Here is an 18,266-nt window from a genome sequence, read left to right on the forward strand (position 1 = left end):
ATTGTAAATAAAGGAAACAGAACAAGTAATTCTTTAATATGTTACCAAAAGCCATAATTTAAAAATTCATATTCATCAGTTATAATTTATGAAGAATAAACAAAATTTGTCACTTAAAAAATAGTTCTTAACTATTTGTTATTAAAGGCTAGTGCAAAATAGCACTATCGGTTTTGAAAATAAATAGATAGGAACCACTTCTTTTTTTACACATCTATCTAGTAATGATATATGGTTAAGGTTTAGAAAAAAAGGAGTTCCCACTGTGGCTCAGTGGTTAAGGAATCCGACTGAGAACCATGAGGTTGCGTGTTTGATCCCTGGCCTTGCTCAGTGGGTTAAGGATCCGGCGTTGCTGTGAGCTGTGCTGTAGGTCGCGGACGCGGCTCGGATCTGGCGTGGCTGTGGCTGTGGTGTAGGCCGGCAGCTACAGCTCCGATTGACCCCTAGCCTGGGAATCTCCATATGCCAAGGGAGCGGCCCTATAAAAGGCCAAAAGGCCAAAAAAAAAAAAAAAAAAAAAAAAAAAAAGGTTTAGGAAAAAAATGCTTCTCTTTTAGTGATACTAACTGTGACATTTACAAACGAATCAATATGATGTCTGGGTTTGCTTGAAATAATCTGAGGCAACTGTGAGAAACAGAATACAGACGAGGACACGAGCTGAGTTGTTGAAGCTGAGTGATGGGACACTACTAGTCTCTATGCTTGTGGATACGGTTCAAGTATTCCATAATAAAACTGACAAGTAAATGACTGAACAAAAATGAAAAAAAAAAAAGACAGGTATCGCTTTTTAAACGGTATGTACATTTTAAAATATATTGATAACACCAAAAACACTTTGTTATTTGATTGCTTAGTAATTACCTTGTTGTTTTGAAAAAATTTTCTTTTGTCTTTGGAGTTTTGGTCTTCTTTCAATAACTGGATTAAAAAAGGTAACCTGCAGGGAAGAAATTCAAGTTGACATGAAGATAGCATTAGATTTATGGTTCATGAAATTCAAAAAAAACTTCTAAATTGTAAACACTTAAGAGAATCTGAGATTTAATGTAGTTGCCTCTTCATTTTCTAGATGAGAAAACAAACCTAAAGAGGATAAAGGACTTGTTTTAGGGAGTTCTCGTCGTGGCACAGCAGAAATGAATCCGACTAGGAACCGTGACATGTGGGCTGGATCCCTGGCCTCACTCAGAGGGTTAAGGATCCAGTGTTGCCGTGAGCTGTGGTGTAGGTCACAGATGCGGCTCAGATCTGATGTGGCTGTGGCGTAGGCCGGCAGCTACAGCTCCGATAGGACCCCCAGCCTGGGAATCTCCATTTGCTGCAGGTGTGGCCCTAAAAAGCAGAAAAAAAAAAGGACTTGTTTTAGGACCATATAACTATTCAGTGGCAGAGTTGAGCCAAGACTTTAAGTGGTCTGTCGTTCAGTCTAATACTCTTCCCACTTCTCCATCATGCTACATAATTTCAATTGTAATTATGTGTATTTAATAAAATACATTTATTACCTCTGCAAATAAAGTACCCTGTGGTTCCAAATAGAGACACATGCCATGCCGCTGGTTGTCTAAAAAATCTTCTAACCTCAGAAATTTTACAGCACACAGAGATCGCCAATCACGCCAATAAACTGAAATTTCCAGTTCACGTGACTAGAATAGTTAAATAAAAAATAAAGAAAACAAGGAAGACATCGTTGGACACACATGAATAAAATATCACGAAAAATATAAAATACAAATACAATAAACGAAGAAAACACACACAATAGGTTGCGCTATTTTAGAAAGTGCTTTTATAATGTATATTACTTTAACAAACTTACACATTTTAACTAAAAGCAAGAAATTCGTATTCCAACATTCTCCAGTTTGTGTTCCTTTTAGAAAGAGAACACACACTGAGAATCACCAATTCAGATGAATGGCCATAAAAACTCTTTTCCATCCCAGAGTTTCAGTCTTTTGGATTTTCCTCCTCCACTTGGCATCATTTGCTGTGCTACTGTTAAAAGACCTTACTGTTCACCTCAAAAAATTTGTTCAAATCTTATTTCCCGATCCCAGTGTTGAATGAGAAAAGGGTCTGCAAACAGCATTTATTCTGCGCATTAAGTATGTCACACACTATGTAAACACTTAAGAATGTTCGGTCATTTAGTCTCCCAAAGATACCACCAGGTGATGGGACCAGCAATAACAGGGCTCTGTGCAGGTAGGGAGCAAACACGAGGTTCAGACTAAGTTTTATACAGAAAGATGCTCATTTATTATTACAACATAAAAAAAAACCAACCACCCCAGAGAACCAAAACCAAAAAAGCCCCACTAAAACCAAGGACAAGTTAGGTATGTTATCCATGTCTATATGGTATATCATATGGCATAATATCCACCTGAGTATTATATAATTCTGTCATTAAAGACTATGCTTAGGTGGGAAAAACACTTATGGTTTCAACATATCTACCAACCAACTGTTAAAATGCACTTGCAGAACACACTTAACAAACTGGAGGTCAGCCCACAAACTGACCTCTACATACGAGTCATAATCTACATACGTTTAAATTTAAAGCACAAGATTTCTCCATTGTTTTGCTTTTCAGGATTTTGTGGATCATCCATAAAAAGAGATAAATGTTTTTCCCTTTAGGCTCAAAGTAATAAATTACTTCTTTCATATAAAACTTTCAATTTGTGAACTTATGAAACTTATTATCCAAACTCCTACTATGCATAACAAAAATCCTATGACTTTAATTAAACTAGTCGATGCAAGTGAACACAGAAAATACTTATAAAAACAGAACATGAAAAACGAGTCGAGACACAGCGTGCCGGAAGGTCTCACTGATAATCAGGGAAAAGCAGCAAAAAGAGACATCTTGGCAGTGAGAGCAGAAGCTCAAGACCTCCTACCTTTCTTCTCAATGACACAAAACTACTGTGGGAGAGAACAACTGTCGCCAAAGGGCAAGTATGAGGAGAGTATAATTATTTTAAGATCAGCAAATGGCATTTAGAAGTAGTGGGTATTAACGCCGTAATAGTCTATTCCAGTTAAACTTTTAAGTATTTTGACAAGTTATTTTGGGAAATATACTGCATAAAGTAAACCAGGGATTGGTAATTTTCTACTTTTTTCCTTTGGCTACACTCGCAGCACATGGAAGTTCCTAAACTGGGGATCGAACCCGAGCCACAGCTGCGACCTACGCCACAGCTGCAAGGCTGATGCTTATAACCCACTGTGCGGGGCTGGGATTGAACGCAGGCCACCGCGGAGACAATGTGGGTCTCTTGCCCGCTGCCCCGCTGCCCCGCAGAGGGCCTGGTGCTCTGCCTGCTCTGTTTCAGGCCAGAGGAGGAGAGGCGTACTTTCTTTCACCTTCTCCACTGTGTCAGGGAGGCATCCTTGTTACAGAGCAGCAAACCAAGTGGTACAGATGCTGGGGGTGGATGAGTAATTCTGAAAAGTTTTCACACCTTTCGTCCTGCTTAAATGGTAAGATTCTATCTTTCTCTGGATGACAGAGAATCCAATCACCTCCTTTTTATTTTGTCTAGCCACTCTGGTCAAACTCACATACGCATTCTCTTCTGTTTATTCCATGCTTCGGACTGAAGTGTGTTAGAAAGACCTGAGGTGGAAGGTTAGTTCAAGGCCTAAATTAGCTTCCCAGGAGCTCTACGCTGAGGTTTTAAGTATAAACTCTTCACCTTTTGTTACTTTGCATTGTTTCCTGGACCACTCTCTCCACAATTTAAGGGGCAGGGTGGCTGTGATCTAAAGGAGATTAGGATATTATATGCCAGTACTCCTAACACAACGCAGAGAACGCCGATCCTCCTTTAACCCCCTAACATCTAGTGTGATCTGAATAAGGAAAGCAGGGATATGGCCTCTGAAAAGCAAAGGACCCTCTATTTAGGGAGATGCCACTTGATGTGCCTACTGAATTTAAACCGCCAAGTGTAACTGCTCATTCACTAGCAATCTTCCAGATGAAGCAGGTCAGTTCCATAAAGCAAGGGCGTGCTTGTAGGTAACGTCAACCCCCCAAAGCAACAAAGCTCCAGGTGGAGTGAAGTCATCACACAAACAGCTGAGCTGGATGATCTGAGCTAAGTACGGGATTGGCAGTATCGGCAGACTGTCCCAACTTGTGTTTGATTTTGTCTTACTATGGATTTGAAGCTGGGATCAAAGAGGGAACACTGCAGTGGAGGTGAGGAAACTGCATGGCCCGTGTGAAGTCGCTGTAAGGCCTGAGAGTAGAAGGCAACGGTAACTGCTTTCCCCAGACTGAGGTGCACCTGGCCAATACAGGTGTAAGGCGTCCGCCGTAAACATCAGGACGACTTGCCGTGCATGCATGTTCCCTGGGAAAGACTTCCTCCCGTCTCCTCCACACATCTGTCACCTATTTTATACAGATACAGATACAGATCCAATGATAAAAACCCTCCAACCTAGAATTCTAGACTCCAAGCATGACAGCAGAATGAAGCACTTTCAGATATGCAAGGTCTCTAAAACTTACATTCATTCTTTTCTTAGCACGTACGCAGGGACATGGTCCACTGAGGTGAGGAGGTGGAAGAAGAAAGCTACGAGCAATTCGACTCAAGGGATCCCAGAGGAGCAGAGTGAAGGAGGGCCTCAAGATAAAAGCCACAGAGCAGCCATTTAAATTGGAGCAGAAAGATGTCAGGCTCCAGGAAGGACGCTGCTGGGGAGCGAAGCAGGTACCAGGCTGACCGACAGCTGCCCAGACACACCTGCCTATGCACAGTTGTTTTAGAGTCCTTCTGGAGGTTTTGGTGACGGTGCATGGAAAACAGGCAAAGCAAAGCTAAACAAACGCTCAAAAGAGGCAATTAATCACCCCGGGGGGTCTTGGTACTAAATGACAATGCCATCACGGTACCGAACGCGGTTTATCTGAAAACAAGGCTCACGCAGTCACAATGCCACAAACCCTAAGTTACTGATTCGACCTAAGTATTCGGAAGAACGAAGATAAGAGTGTGGTAATTTAAGAGTAGTGTGTACAGGCAATTTCTAAAAACGTGAAGTCAGTAACTAAGAATCCCTCGAGTTCTCCTCTAGCAACTGTTCTCACCCCACTCCTCAGCCTCCTGCCCCTTCCTCCCACCACGCACAGTCGCTCCCCGCTCGCTCGGCTGCTTGCCTCTTCTCTGAGGACCCCTCCTAACGTCCTCCTGGCTAGGCGCTCTCTAGTCGTCAGCACCACCGTCTGTCAACCCAGGTATTTCCAGCCCATTAATCCGACTGCCTTTTTACCGGCTCTCAACCCCTCGATGTCTTCCTCTTCCTTCCCGTTAATCAGCGTTCTTAACAGCTGATTCCTGCGAAAATTCTTCTGGTTCAGTTCATCCTGTTTCCAATACTGATAAAGACTGTTCTCTATTAGACATTAACAAAGTTAATCAAAAGGAAACGTGGCATTGTCACTCCTGTGGCACAGGTTTGATCCCTGGCCCAGAACTTCCACATGCTCCATGCGGCAAAAACAAAACAAAACAAAAAAAAAAAAAGGAAAGAAAACACGAATGGGAAAAGGTTAGAGCTGAGGGCTCTTCCTTTTTATTTCAATGTCTCATGGCCAGACTGAGGTTTTTACCACGGAAGAGCGGAAGGTATTCAGAAAAAAATGTGAAATGATACAGCTATCGTGTTTATAATAAACATTAATGAAGACCAAGTTTTATAAGAAAATTGAAAAAGGCAGCCTTATAAGAATTAAAAAAAAAAAACCAAAGAACTGATAGTACACTTTAGAATCCTAGATTATAGCTTAGGCTAGTTATTTAACCCTAGGCCAAAATTTCTTTATTAATCTGTAAAATGAGGGGGCTGGAAATAGCAAATTCCAAGTGACATCTTATCCAGAATTTCAAACCAAACAAACAAAAAGGCTCTGTGTTGCTTCCTGAAACAATTCTGCAGAGCCCTGAGCTCCCAGGAACATAATTTGAACTCTTCTACATCATTCTAGATTTAGATCATTTCTAGAGTATCTTAAAACTCTAAAAAGACATATGAATTTTTGTATCTTGGGAAGGACAGAAATACTACAGACAACCTACTTCCAGAATGTTACAGAAAGGAAACTTGACATTTGAGGCAAAGCGCTGGGCATGAACATGTCAGTTTAAAATAATATTTCTATAAATATTTCTATAAACATTCCCTATAAATAAAAATTCCATAAATATAAGGGACAAAATAAAAGAGTAAAAAAAATCACATGAAAAGTAAAATGTACTATGTAAACAGAAGACTCATCATAACATCGTAATAAGGAGTGTGGCCTCCACAAGAGGAGCTTAGAATCCAGTTCGGGGCAAGCAGCACGCACATCAGAAACCGAGGAGGTCTAGCTGGCCTAAGGGATGCACGGCTCTAATTAACCACAGAGTGCCTTCAAAGCCGAGGACCACTCCACTGGGGGAGCAAGTCTGATGCCTTGAAGAAGAAAAACAATTTTAGGGAAGGATTACACCTGCAAGCAAAGAAGAGCCAATCAGCAGTTACCAGTCTTCCTGGTTTTCTAAGCTTGTCCTTTGGGTAATGCTCCATTAGTTTCTCTTTACCACATTTTCACCACCTTCCGGTGTGTGTCTGCCCCTGTTACTATCTCATATAAATTACCACAGAGGAAAGGGCATCCATTCTGAGGGGCCGTCAGGGTCTAGTACCAACTGTGAAATTTATTTATATGTGATCACTCTGGTTCTCAGTTTCCTAACCTATAAAATGATGGCTTAACTACTTTTAGATTCTATTTTAAACATAAAATTCTAACCCGATAACCTGGCTACAAGAGAAATCTTCTAACTAGCCATTGTCCCTCTAACAACAAACCTCTTCCTTAGGTTTCATTTTGATTGTATCACTCATCAAAATCCTGTAACTACTTTAAATAGGCTCTGAAATGAAAAGCAATGACATTCAACCACTTAATTTCCCATTACTTACCAGGCTCTTCCATTACACTCAAATTCACAGCCACACATCAAAGCCTGGGCTAAAGAAAGAACTAATGTCACTGAGCAGCTAAAAGTGGCAGGTTACACAAGGCATTTTTTATACACTACATCAGAACTTCTTCCTAATAGTCCTGTAAGGATTCTATCTTATCCCCATATTAGAGATGGGGAAACAAATGCCCAGGAGTCAGGTTATATAACTTATCTACCATCAAGCAGCTAATAAGGAGTTCCCATCGTGGCTCAGTGGTTAACGAATCCGACTAGGAACCATGAGGTTACAGGTTCAGTTCCTGGCCTTGTTCAGTGGGTTAAGGATCTGGCATTGCCGTGAGCTGTGGGGTAGGTTGTAGACGCGGCTTGGATCCCTAGTTGCTGTGGCTGTGGCGAAGGCCGGAAGCAACAGCTCTGATTCGACCCCTAGCCTGGGAACCTCCATATGCCACAAGAGCAGCCCTAGAAAAGGCAAAAAGACCAAAAAAAAAAAAAAAAAAAAAAAAAGACAGAAAGAAAGCAAGCTAATAAGTAAACAGACAATGAACCTGGTTTGTCTGACTTCAAGGCCAATGTTAGAGCAAACCTATTATATCAAGAATGAATGGAAACGGAAACATTTTGTAGTCATAAATACTTACAAGTATTCAAACAGTTTAGAAGGAAGATGCAAGCATAACAAGACATGAAAACAGTAACTATATACACTGACAGCCTTAACTGTGTGTGTTCCTCTCTGTGGTGGGCCTGAGTGAATTATATTCATCTATTTAGTTAAACAACTAGTTTATACCATGTAAAAATGCTAGTTCTCCTAGTAAATATTAAGAGTTGAAAACCAGAAAATATTAGAGTTGAAAAAATAGAAGTGTAATCTTTTATTGACACAAGAATTCCCGGAGTTCCCCCCGTGGCGCAGTGGTTAACGAATCCAACTAGGAACCATGAGGTTACGGGTTCGGTTCCTGCCCTTGCTTAGTAGGTTAAGGATCCAGTGTTCCTGTGAGTTATGGTGTAGGACGCAGACTCGGCTTGGATCCCGCATTGCTGTGGCTCTGGCGCAGGCCAGTGGCTACAGCTCCGATTCGACCCCTGGCCTGGGAACCTCCATATGCCGTGGGAGCGGCCCTGGAAAAGGCAAAAAGACCAAAAAAAAAAAAAAAAAAAAAAAAAAAAAAAATTTCCTTACAAGCTCTCTTCTAAGTTGCTCATTCCACTTTATTGAGGGAGTACCACTTTCTGTAGCAGGTATGTTCATTTTTTAACAGCGTTCTTTGTACTGAAATGAAATCTGCCATCACTGACTTTTTGTTTTGTCCTGCACACGTACAGAAGTATACAGTCAAATCCAAGGACAGAAGGCACAAGCTGCCCCCTTTCCATGCTTCTGGCAAACATGGCTACTTAATCAGCATGACATTCTCTGAAAACAAGGACCCATCCAGTAAACCTTAGGACTGAGCTCCAGAAAGTTACTACCAACCCATGAGAGTCAACACATACAAGTGGAAATCTCATTGCTATCCCCAGTTTAATCACTTTTCCACATGTTCCTTTTACCTCTAGAGACAGTTACCAAATCTTTGTTAAATCTATTCCTTAATTGGAGTTCCTGTTGTGGCTCAGTGGGTTACAAACCCGACTAGTGTCCACGAGGATGTGGTTTGATCCCTGGCCTCGCTTAATGGGTTAAGGATCTGGTGTTGCTGTGAGCTGTGGTATAGGGTGCAGACACGGCTCAACTCCAGCATTGCTGTGGCTGTGGTGTCGGCTGGCAGCTGCAGCTCTGATTGGACCCCTAGCCTAGGAACTTCCATATGCCACAGGCGCAGGCCTTAAAAAAATAAAAATAAAAAAAAAAAAAACCTATTCTTTTCTAGACCTCTAATTCCATTTTCCTTCATCTGTCCACATGTGAGGGGATTTTCATCATCTCACCATTCCAGCAATTCTTCACTGGATAAGCTTTTACAAGGTTATGATTTGATCTAGGGCATGAGCTGATCCAACCCAGAGTTTTCTATTTCTCTTTGGCAACCTTCTTTCTCCTCCTATCTTTGGGAAACTGCTTAAGACTTGATTGTTAGACCTTCGCTTTTTTTCTTTACAAACGCTTTCCCATTACAGGCTAGTAACTCTTTTATTAGCTTATTTTCTATGAGATCATCTATATCGGATGATGCCAGCCCCCTGTTAAAAGCCCTTCAATCATCTTCTAATTTGTAGACTATAAAAACCCTGGTAGTATGACACCCACCTAATCTATTTCGCTTCTGCACACTGCTCTGTTTCACAGTTTTTATTCTTACCCCACATCAAGCTTTCTCTACCTCAAGACACCGTATGCTTTTTCCTCCTTTGCAAGAGCACTCTTACCTGGGTCTGGCAATTTTCTATCCATCAGGTCTCAAGTCATAGGTAGCCTCTTCAAGGACACTCTTCCTAATTATGTCCTCTACCTAAAGGAGCCCCCGCCCTCGTTACACCGCCCTATTTAGTTCCTTCACTGCACTCGCAGATTAAAAAAACAAAACAAAAACCTGTTTACCATTTCTCTTCCTTCGTGAGAATATGTGGACTGTAGAGATAAGGACTTTGGCTACTATGATCAACCATCGCCAGAATCCACAACGGTGCTTGGCACAGAACGGACAACTGTGATTATTAAGCTTAAGATTCCACGACAGCAATTCCTACACGTATCTCTTCCCGTTCCAACGGCAACATTTTACTCCAAGCTCTCTTCATCTTACAGTTGCGGCAGTGGTACCCTCCTGCCAATTTATTTGCCTTTAGTCTCTATTCCCTCAAACTCATTCTTCATACAAATCTCTTTTTTATAATGATTTTTATTTTTTCCATTATAGCTGGTTTACAGTGTTCTGTCGATTTTCTGCTGCACAGCAAGCTGACCCAGTTACACATACACGTACACATTCTTTTTTCGCACATTATCAGGCTCCATCAGAAGTGACCAGACATAGTTCCCAGGGCTACACAGCAGGAACAAATCTCAAGATCAGCTTTTCCATTATTGTCTCTCTACCAACAAGTACAAATACCTTAGCCAAGTAGGTCAGAGTCCTCAATATCTTTTAAAATGAAATCATACACATCTTCAGATGTAATGATAAAAGCCCGCAAGCAATCAGATATGTATGAAGAAGCCGCTGAGGCCTAAGTTCCTGGAGGCATTTTGAGAGACCTTGTTGACACTGGCAGTTGCTAATCTAACTTCTGGAAGTGCCTGGGACACAGTACGTATCAATGAATATTTGTTCATGAAATGAATGAGTAATTTCACAATAATTTATAATGAATAAAACGAATGATCCTAAACCAAAGAATGAAAGAAAGTACTATTCTTTGCCTCTCAGTCTGGTACTCACACACACGTAGATTAGTTAGTAAATTACCCTAGTAAAAAAAGCCAACGTTAATTGAGTTCTTACTACCAGCCTAAGATTTTTACATGGATTTAACCCTCACACATTTCAGTAAGGCAGATGTTACTGAAGATAAGGAGACAGTATACATAAAAAGTTAAGTATTTTGTGCAAGCATGTTTAACATTTAAGTGGCAAAAACAGTACTTGAAGCAAAAGCAGCGATGACGATGCTCAGTTAAGACACTGGCGATGAAGATGAAGCAGGAAAAATCAACTGGAAGAAAGATGTTTTTGGCTGTGGCACGTGGAAGTTCCTGGGCCAGGGATCAGACGTGCACCACAGCTGCAACCTGCGCAACTGTGGCAACGCCAGATCCTCAAGCCGCTGTGCCACAGGGGAACTTCTGAAAGAAAGATTTTCAAAGGAGAAGCTAGAGTCGTAACTGCCACCTCACAATGTCATTAAGCACTATCGATCTTCTTTCACTAATACGTAATTTTTAAAATGACATAGGTACTCTCAATCTGAATACTAAATGACAAAAACCTTAATATGTTTTTTATTTCTTGGACAAAGTTATAAGTCTAATATTTTCCTCCCACACCCCAGTGAACAGATGGGGATCCGAATAATAAAGGCATCATCGTGGACTTGAATCTCCTGTGGACACGCTGATTCCCACCACAGATTGCATTCTAGCCACGCACGCTATTCACGAAGGCCACTGAGACCCATGAGAATGGCTGAGAGCACAATCGCTCACTTCAAATGCAGCTTTAACAATATCACCTACAAATGGTGAGTCAGAAGATTTCACAGTGGTTAGAGAGCACACTAAAATGAGACGCATATTTCAGGAGCAGATCTCACCTGGATGTCGATCCTTCGTGTTAATACAAGGGACACTTTTCAAATCACTGTACAAACGAAAGCCTCGGCAGCAAGCTGATAAGGTAGACTTCTGTATACCTCATCAGATGAGACATTTCTAAAATACCTAGGTTCTTCTTGTATTCTGTTAAGAATGAAACCTATCAAAGGCTTCTAAAATACAACGCTTACATTAAAAATGAATTATAACTATAAGGAAAATTCAAGTAAAAAGTTTCTCATCTTACCCTGTCTAGCTCCAGTGTAAACTTCTGGTCCCACGACTGATTGGAAATGGGTTTCCAGCTAGTTTGACCAACCACAGTATTATCTAGCTTCAAAACCGCACACACATCGTCTGGAATTACAATTCATAAACTTGCTTAAGCACTTTAAGACCTCCAAAATAGCAGTGCCACCGTTTAATATCAACAGTCTTAACGATCCTCTGAAAGTAAGGCTCTTCTTACTCCCTACCGAAGCTTCTGAATCAAAAATGGCTAGTTTTACATATACACACACTCCCACTAGACCCTCCCAAGTTATCCCCTGCATTTCACAAGAACACAAACAGTCACTGCTATGTTTCACTGCTATTCGAATGTCACTGAAAGGGCTAGAAGGTGACAGTAGTTGCCTGACGTGTGTGTGCGCGTGTGTGTGTTGTGTGTACACACAACAGCAATCGCCCACTTTTTCTCCCTCTACGTTTGCTATTTATAAAGGCTGTTCCCTTAAGCCATTCTTATTTTCACATTTTCCCTAGTCGTCTCTCTACACACAGGAAAGCACAGACACACTCGCCCCACACGCTGCGCTGCTCTGAAGGGTCACCTGCCTTCCCTCCAGTCACACATTCACGTCACACGCGTGAAAAGTGCATCTTACTCTCACCACCTTTACCCATCCCTCCATCCTGCCTTGCTTCTGGGACACGAGGCTACAACCCTCATAAACACGCTGCATTCAGTAGTTAGGTATCAAAACTCCAATGTTGGTTTAGACGTAGCATCATGCCATCAAAGGAACCAAGAAAGGACCCAGAGTTGGACCTAAAGTGTGACGTCAGTGCTTCATTATGCCCAGAATCAGCACTACATGTCTTTCATTTTCTAACATATATTCAGTAAGGTAAGCTTTTGCTGCCTTTTTAATTTTCCTGTCACTATAGCTTTTCATACTTTAAATTGTGGAAATTATAAGTTTGCTGTCCCACTCTGACTCTTCTCACTCTTCTCTGTCCCCACTGCTCTGCCCTGTGATTTCTTATATGATTGTTTAAAAAAATCTGATTACTGAACTGGACAAGTCATCAGTTTTTAGGAGATTTCGGCTACTTCCGCTTTTACTTTTACTTGTTCTGCTCATGAAAGATGATCTGGTTTCACTTGGACTCCAGCCAGGTAGTGCAACCGATGCTGCTTTTGACCGTCCAGGAACATTCTCTAGGATATCTTGACAGCCCATGAGACGAACTTCCAAAGTACCTGAAACATAAACAAATACCAAATAAGAAAACATCAATTCTCAACACAAACAACTGTGTCTCTGTTAACGATTTAGAAATGGGGGTGGGCAGAAACTTCTGCTACAAGAACAAAATCTCTTCCCCAGAGGGTCTTTGAGGTAACTATCATCTTTCCTGTTTTCTTTAGAGAAGCCTATTAGAAACTCTCAACTGAGACAACCACAAAACATTTTGTAGAAAGAACAGCACCTCCCAAAAGCTGTCTGTGGGGTATAGAACAAGGTACAAAAACCCCTTGTGTATGTGAATACCCATTTCTATAATTACATGGAAGAATTATAGAATTATGTGGATAAAACACATGGGAGGCCAACTATAAAGCTAAATAATACGTCTACTAAACAGAAATTAGAAACAAGGAAATCTGTAAAGAACAGCTATGTTTAGTAGTTATATAGTTAACATAGAAAAGGACTTCACAGGTTTTTTTTTTTTTTCATAAATAGGTGGATTTCTCTTGAATTTGAGATGTAAAGTAACATTTTTCCCTTTTAATGGTTTAGTTAGTCCGACCATTATGGGCAGTAATTATCTAAGCATGAAATAACTGCAGTTCCCATAGGCAAAGACATGCTAAAGGTGTTCAAATGAACACAAGTAACGGTGAGCTCGGCCGTCTGGAGATAAGGCTTTGTCACCATTTGGGCTAGACTTCATGCACTAAAATTTTTAAACAGTGCTTCAGGATTAAAACTGTAGGCACTGCACAGAGCGTAACATTTTAGGAAAAGTATTGCCTGGCAAAAGCTGTCTCATTAAACATAAATAATTAAAACTTAGTATTATTTAAAGTTTTTAATTATTTAAAAGTAACAAAAGGACTTTTAACAAAGTAGAAAAGTCTATTCTCAACTCAAAACAACTCAAAAAAAAAAAATTAGACAAAAAACCAAAAAAAATCAGTGTTAAAGACCCTGGCCATCAGGCAAGAAGAGCAGTGGTCCCTGAGTGAAAAGCCCAAGACGGCCTGCTGCCCGGAGAACCCGGGACAGGGCAGGGAGGCGGAGGCAAGGTCTGGGCTGGGGAGACAGAACCCGGAACACGGAGACGGAACTGACGGAGGTGGCTGGACCCCACAGGCAGAGGAGAGGAAGAAAAGAGAGCCGCCCGACACGGGACTCCCGAGATGGATACACGGTTCCCCAGACCAAAGAGTCAGTCATGCCTCGGGGGAGAGTAAGTACCTTAGACCACACAGGGCTCCAGTCCCGGGCAACAACCTTCAAAAGCATTACCCCAAAGACCAAACTATTTCTAAGTAACTATGACCTAGAACAAAGCTCAAAAATATTTTTAACATTTGTAGGACTAAAACAAAAAACCCAGCACCTAACAAGCTAAAATTCAAAACGTCTGGCATTTAATCCAAGATGACCCGGTGTATTTGTTTTCCATCGGCTGCATGACTGATTATCGTAAACGGGGGCTGAACCCACACCTGCTCATTACAAACCCTTCTGTAGGTCAGACTCTGGGTGGGCTGGCCCGCTTAACGTCTCATAAGGCTGAAATCACTGTGTCTGCCAGGCAAGGCACTTACCCGGAAGTTGTGAAGAAAAACCTGCTTCTACGTTCATTCAAGTTATTGGGGGGACCCAGTTTCTTGCAGCCATAAAAACGAGACTCCTATTTCCTTGCTGCCTGACATCAGGAGCTGTTTTCAAGCTCTAGAGGCAACCTGCATTCCTCGTCATATGACCCCTCTGTCTCTAAGCCAACGGCACATGAAATCCTTTTTGTGACTCATCTGTGACTCCCCTGCTGCCTCTGGCCAGAGACAATTCTCTGCTTTTCAGGGGCTCACAGGATGATACAAGCTGGCCAGATAACTGTCCCTATGTTAACTCAGAGTCAACGGATGAGCATCCTTGAGCACCTAGGTAAAAATCCCCTTTGCCATGCAGCATCGTATCACCACAGAAGTCATGGCCCATTGTGTTCACAGGGAGGGATTCTGGTAGTCAGTCTTCATGCTCTGCCTAGCACACCAGGCAAGCAAATAAAGAGAAAAGTAGGACCCATTAAAAAAATAAAATGAAAACCAATACAAAACTGATGTAAATGTCATTAGGATTAGCAGACATTCACAGAATTGTTGTAAGTATCTCCCAACTGTTCCAAACGCTGGATAGAGACACCGAAGAAATGAGAAGGATCCAAAACATACTCTTAGGGATGAAAACCACACCGGCAGAGATGAACCTGCACATCACGTGTCTCCAAAGACAGGCTGGCGAATTTGAAGTTTCAGCAAAAGACATGACGGAAAATTGAAGACAGGAAGGACGTGGAGGGAAAATAAAAGAACAGTGCATGTGTAAACTGGGAGGTTAACTTCCAGTGGCCTAATGCATGTGTACCTGAAGTCTCTGATGAAAAGCAGGATACGGAGGAGAAAACACAGTTAAAAAAATAATGACTGAGGAGTTCCCGTCGTGGCGCAGTGGTTAACGAATCCGACTAGGAACCATGAGGTTGCGGGTTTGATCCCTGGCCTCGCTCAGTGGGTTAAGGATCCGGCGTTGCCATGAGCAGTGGTGTAGGTTGCAGACGCAGCTCAGATCCTGTGTTGCTGTGGCTGTGGTGTAGGCCGGCAGTTGCAGCTCCAATTAGACCCCTAGCCTGGGAACCTCCATATGCCACGGGTGCGGCCCTAAAAAGAGAAAAAGCCAAAAAAAACCAAAAACAAAAACAAAAAAAAACCATCATCAGCAGACTACCACATGATTCAGCTACACCACTCCTAGGAATTTATCCCAGTGAAGCGAAATCTACGTTTACACAAAAACTACATAAAGATGTTATTAGCAGTCCCTCCCTCTGCTGCCCCACAGCATACTGAGGACCCGGGCCAGGGGTGGGATCTGAGCCACAGCTGTGACCTAAACCGCAGCCACGGCAATGTGGGATCCTTTAACCCACTGTGTGGGGCTAGGGACTGAACCTTCACCCTGGTGCTGCAGAGAAGCCACCGTTCCCATTGCGCCACAGCTGGAACTTTAGCAGCTGTATCTGAAACAAGTACAAATGGAAACAACCCTAATACCAATCACAGGTGCACGGATAAACAAATACGGTATATTCACACCAATGAACACTACTACTGATAAACAGGAAGGACCTTACTCATACACACAACACAGATTAGTACCAAAAGATTTACTCAGAGTGAAAAAGGCCAGATCCCACCCCCACCGCCAACAATGAGTATACACTGTATGATTCCATTTATATAAAATTCTACAAACTGCAAGCTAATACCTAGTGACAGAAACAGGCTAGTGATTGCCTGGGGACAGGTGTGGGGAGGAAAGGATGAGAAAAGCAGGAAAGAGCAATTAGCTAGAGACGTGTGAGTCTCCTTCTGGGGTGATGGGTATAACTGTCTTGATTATGGTGATGGTCTCATGACTTGAAATAGACGACAAAACTTCTCAAATTACAAACTCTAAATATACGCTATAAAACTATTTAAAAGACTGGATGTTGATAATGGTGGCTCAACTATATATATTTACTAAAAATCATAAAACCACAGCGTCAACTATTCAACAGACATGTTAAGCATGAGAGGAAACTTCACCTTATGCTTGGTTAGGTTGCGGTCTTACCTCACTGTAAAATATTAAAGCAGTCAAGTGTAATGGCTATCATTTTTAATTCTAGTTCAAAAGAAACAACCTGTGTCTGCGTTTTGGTTTTTTTACTGTTAAGCTGGCAAACTTCGGTCATTTCCACTACAAATGCTCAGATGTAAACGTCATCCTGGAAAACTGAAAACATCTGGCGACTACTTTAAACCCCGGTAGCTTAGTAAATACGGCAGTAATTTCAGGGTATCAGGAGATGACAACGTTCAACACCTGCTTTCATTTCAGAAAAACCTGGAGGGACCTACGATCTTCATTACATCTAGAAGTTTCTTTCTTTTATGAGGTGACACCACTGCAACTGTACATAACCACATAAGAAACAGCTTAAAATTACATTTTTTTACTTTTATAATCCATAACATGAAATTTAAAAAAAACAAGCATATCCAAGAAGTAAATGTTTGTACTCGCAAGCAGCAGCTATAAATTCTATCAGAATAAGTAAATGTTTTTTATTTATTTTTGGTTTCTGGAAAAACCGTCTTATATCAATTTTACTAAGTCAGTATTTCATCTTAGTACAACTGAGTAACTTCTTAAGAAAAAATTCTGAGGACATCTTTTATAAAAGCTCACCAATGTTTCAAAACTTAGACGAAAAAATTCAATTATACTTTTGGATGGCCAACAGACACATGAAAAAATGCTCAACATCACTGATTATTAGAGAAATGCAAATTGAAAGTACAGTGAGGCATCACCTCACACCAGTCAGAACGGCCACCATTAACAAGCCAACAAATCACAAATGCTGGAGAGGGTGTGGAGAAAGGATACTCTCTTTGACTGTTGGTGGGAATGTCAATTGGTACAACCACAATGAAAAACAGTGTGGAGGTAACTCAGAAAACTGAATATAGAGCTACCATATGATCCAGCAATCCCACGCCTGGCCATGTATCCAGACAAAACTTTCCTTGAAAAAGATACACATGCACCCATATATTCATCCTAGTGCTACTCACAATCGCCAAGACATGGAAACAACCTAAATGTCCATCGACATTCCTAATGAATGGATTACGAAGATGTGGCACATATATACACAATGGAATACTACTCAGCCATAAAAAGATAAACTAATGCCATTTGCAGCAACATGGATGGAACTAGAAATTTTCATACTCAGTAAACCAGAAAGAAAAAGATAAATACCACATGATAGCACTAATTTGTGGAACCTAAAATATGACACAGATGATCCTGTTTACAAAACAGAAACAAATCATGGCCAAGGAGAGCAGACTTGTGATTCCCGGGGGGAGGGCGAAGGCAGTGGGATGGACGAGCAGTTCGGGGTTTTTGGACGCAAACTGTTATGTTTACGATGGATGGGCAACGGGGCCCTGCTGTACAGCACAGGGGAACTGTGTGCGACTGGGTCACTTTGCTATACAAGAGAAATTGAAGAAACATTGTAAATCAATTCTACTTTAAAAAAGGAAATGACATAAAAAATTAAGTGTCAGACTGGTAAATGGATAACTGTAAAAAAATTAATTATACTTTATATCAAAGCAATTTGCAAATTTCAGGATTATAATCATACAACCACAAAAGCAACTAGAGTATAAATGAGGTAAACCACAAATAACGGCAAAAGCAATAACAACTACGAATGGTCAATACTCCAAATCCCTCATCATGCTCTAATCCTTCACAGCGCCACTACCATTTCTCCTCCTAGTTAACGCCATAGTTAGTTTAAGGTCCGGGAGAAACTTAAAGGAATTTTAAAAAATCTTAAGAATTATAAAATACTTCTTTTTAGACTGGTGGGATTTACATCGCCAAGTAGAGTTCAAT

At 41.2% G+C, this 18,266-nt stretch overlaps 2 protein-coding genes across 19 annotated transcripts in view; one reads left to right on the forward strand and one right to left on the reverse strand.

Annotated features, from left to right (window-relative positions):
* GTF2B (general transcription factor IIB) overlaps nt 1–4,757 on the forward strand; it is an 87,191-nt gene extending 82,434 nt beyond the window's left edge. The window contains exon 9 of the transcript XR_014844872.1: nt 4,570–4,757. The gene's annotated coding sequence lies outside the window, so the exon portion shown is untranslated. The remainder of the gene's footprint in view (nt 1–4,569) is intronic.
* The window catches only part of PKN2 (protein kinase N2), a 128,794-nt gene that overhangs the window by 24,814 nt on the left and 85,714 nt on the right, over nt 1–18,266 (reverse strand). For 8 of the 18 annotated variants that reach the window (XR_014844848.1, XR_014844852.1, XM_021090332.2 and 5 more), the window contains 4 exons: nt 12,581–12,766; nt 11,528–11,637; nt 1,515–1,658; nt 871–946 (listed from right to left, as the gene is read on the reverse strand). Coding sequence is in view for 13 of the 18 variants with exons in the window: in XM_021090332.2 (XP_020945991.1) it covers nt 871–946; nt 1,515–1,658; nt 11,528–11,637; nt 12,581–12,766 (516 nt within the window). In the remaining 5 variants the exon portion in view is untranslated. The remainder of the gene's footprint in view (nt 1–870; nt 947–1,514; nt 1,659–11,527; nt 11,638–12,580; nt 12,767–18,266) is intronic. The other 10 variants (XR_014844849.1, XM_021090333.2, XM_085024105.1 and 7 more) reach the window with 3 other exon arrangements.

This window comes from Sus scrofa, chromosome 4 (assembly GCF_054392235.1).
Source record: "Sus scrofa isolate SSC_HxYL_T2T_F1_AM1 chromosome 4, Sscrofa_HxYL_maternal_Yorkshire_Landrace_v2.0, whole genome shotgun sequence".
NCBI classification, from domain to species: domain Eukaryota; kingdom Metazoa; phylum Chordata; class Mammalia; order Artiodactyla; family Suidae; genus Sus; species Sus scrofa.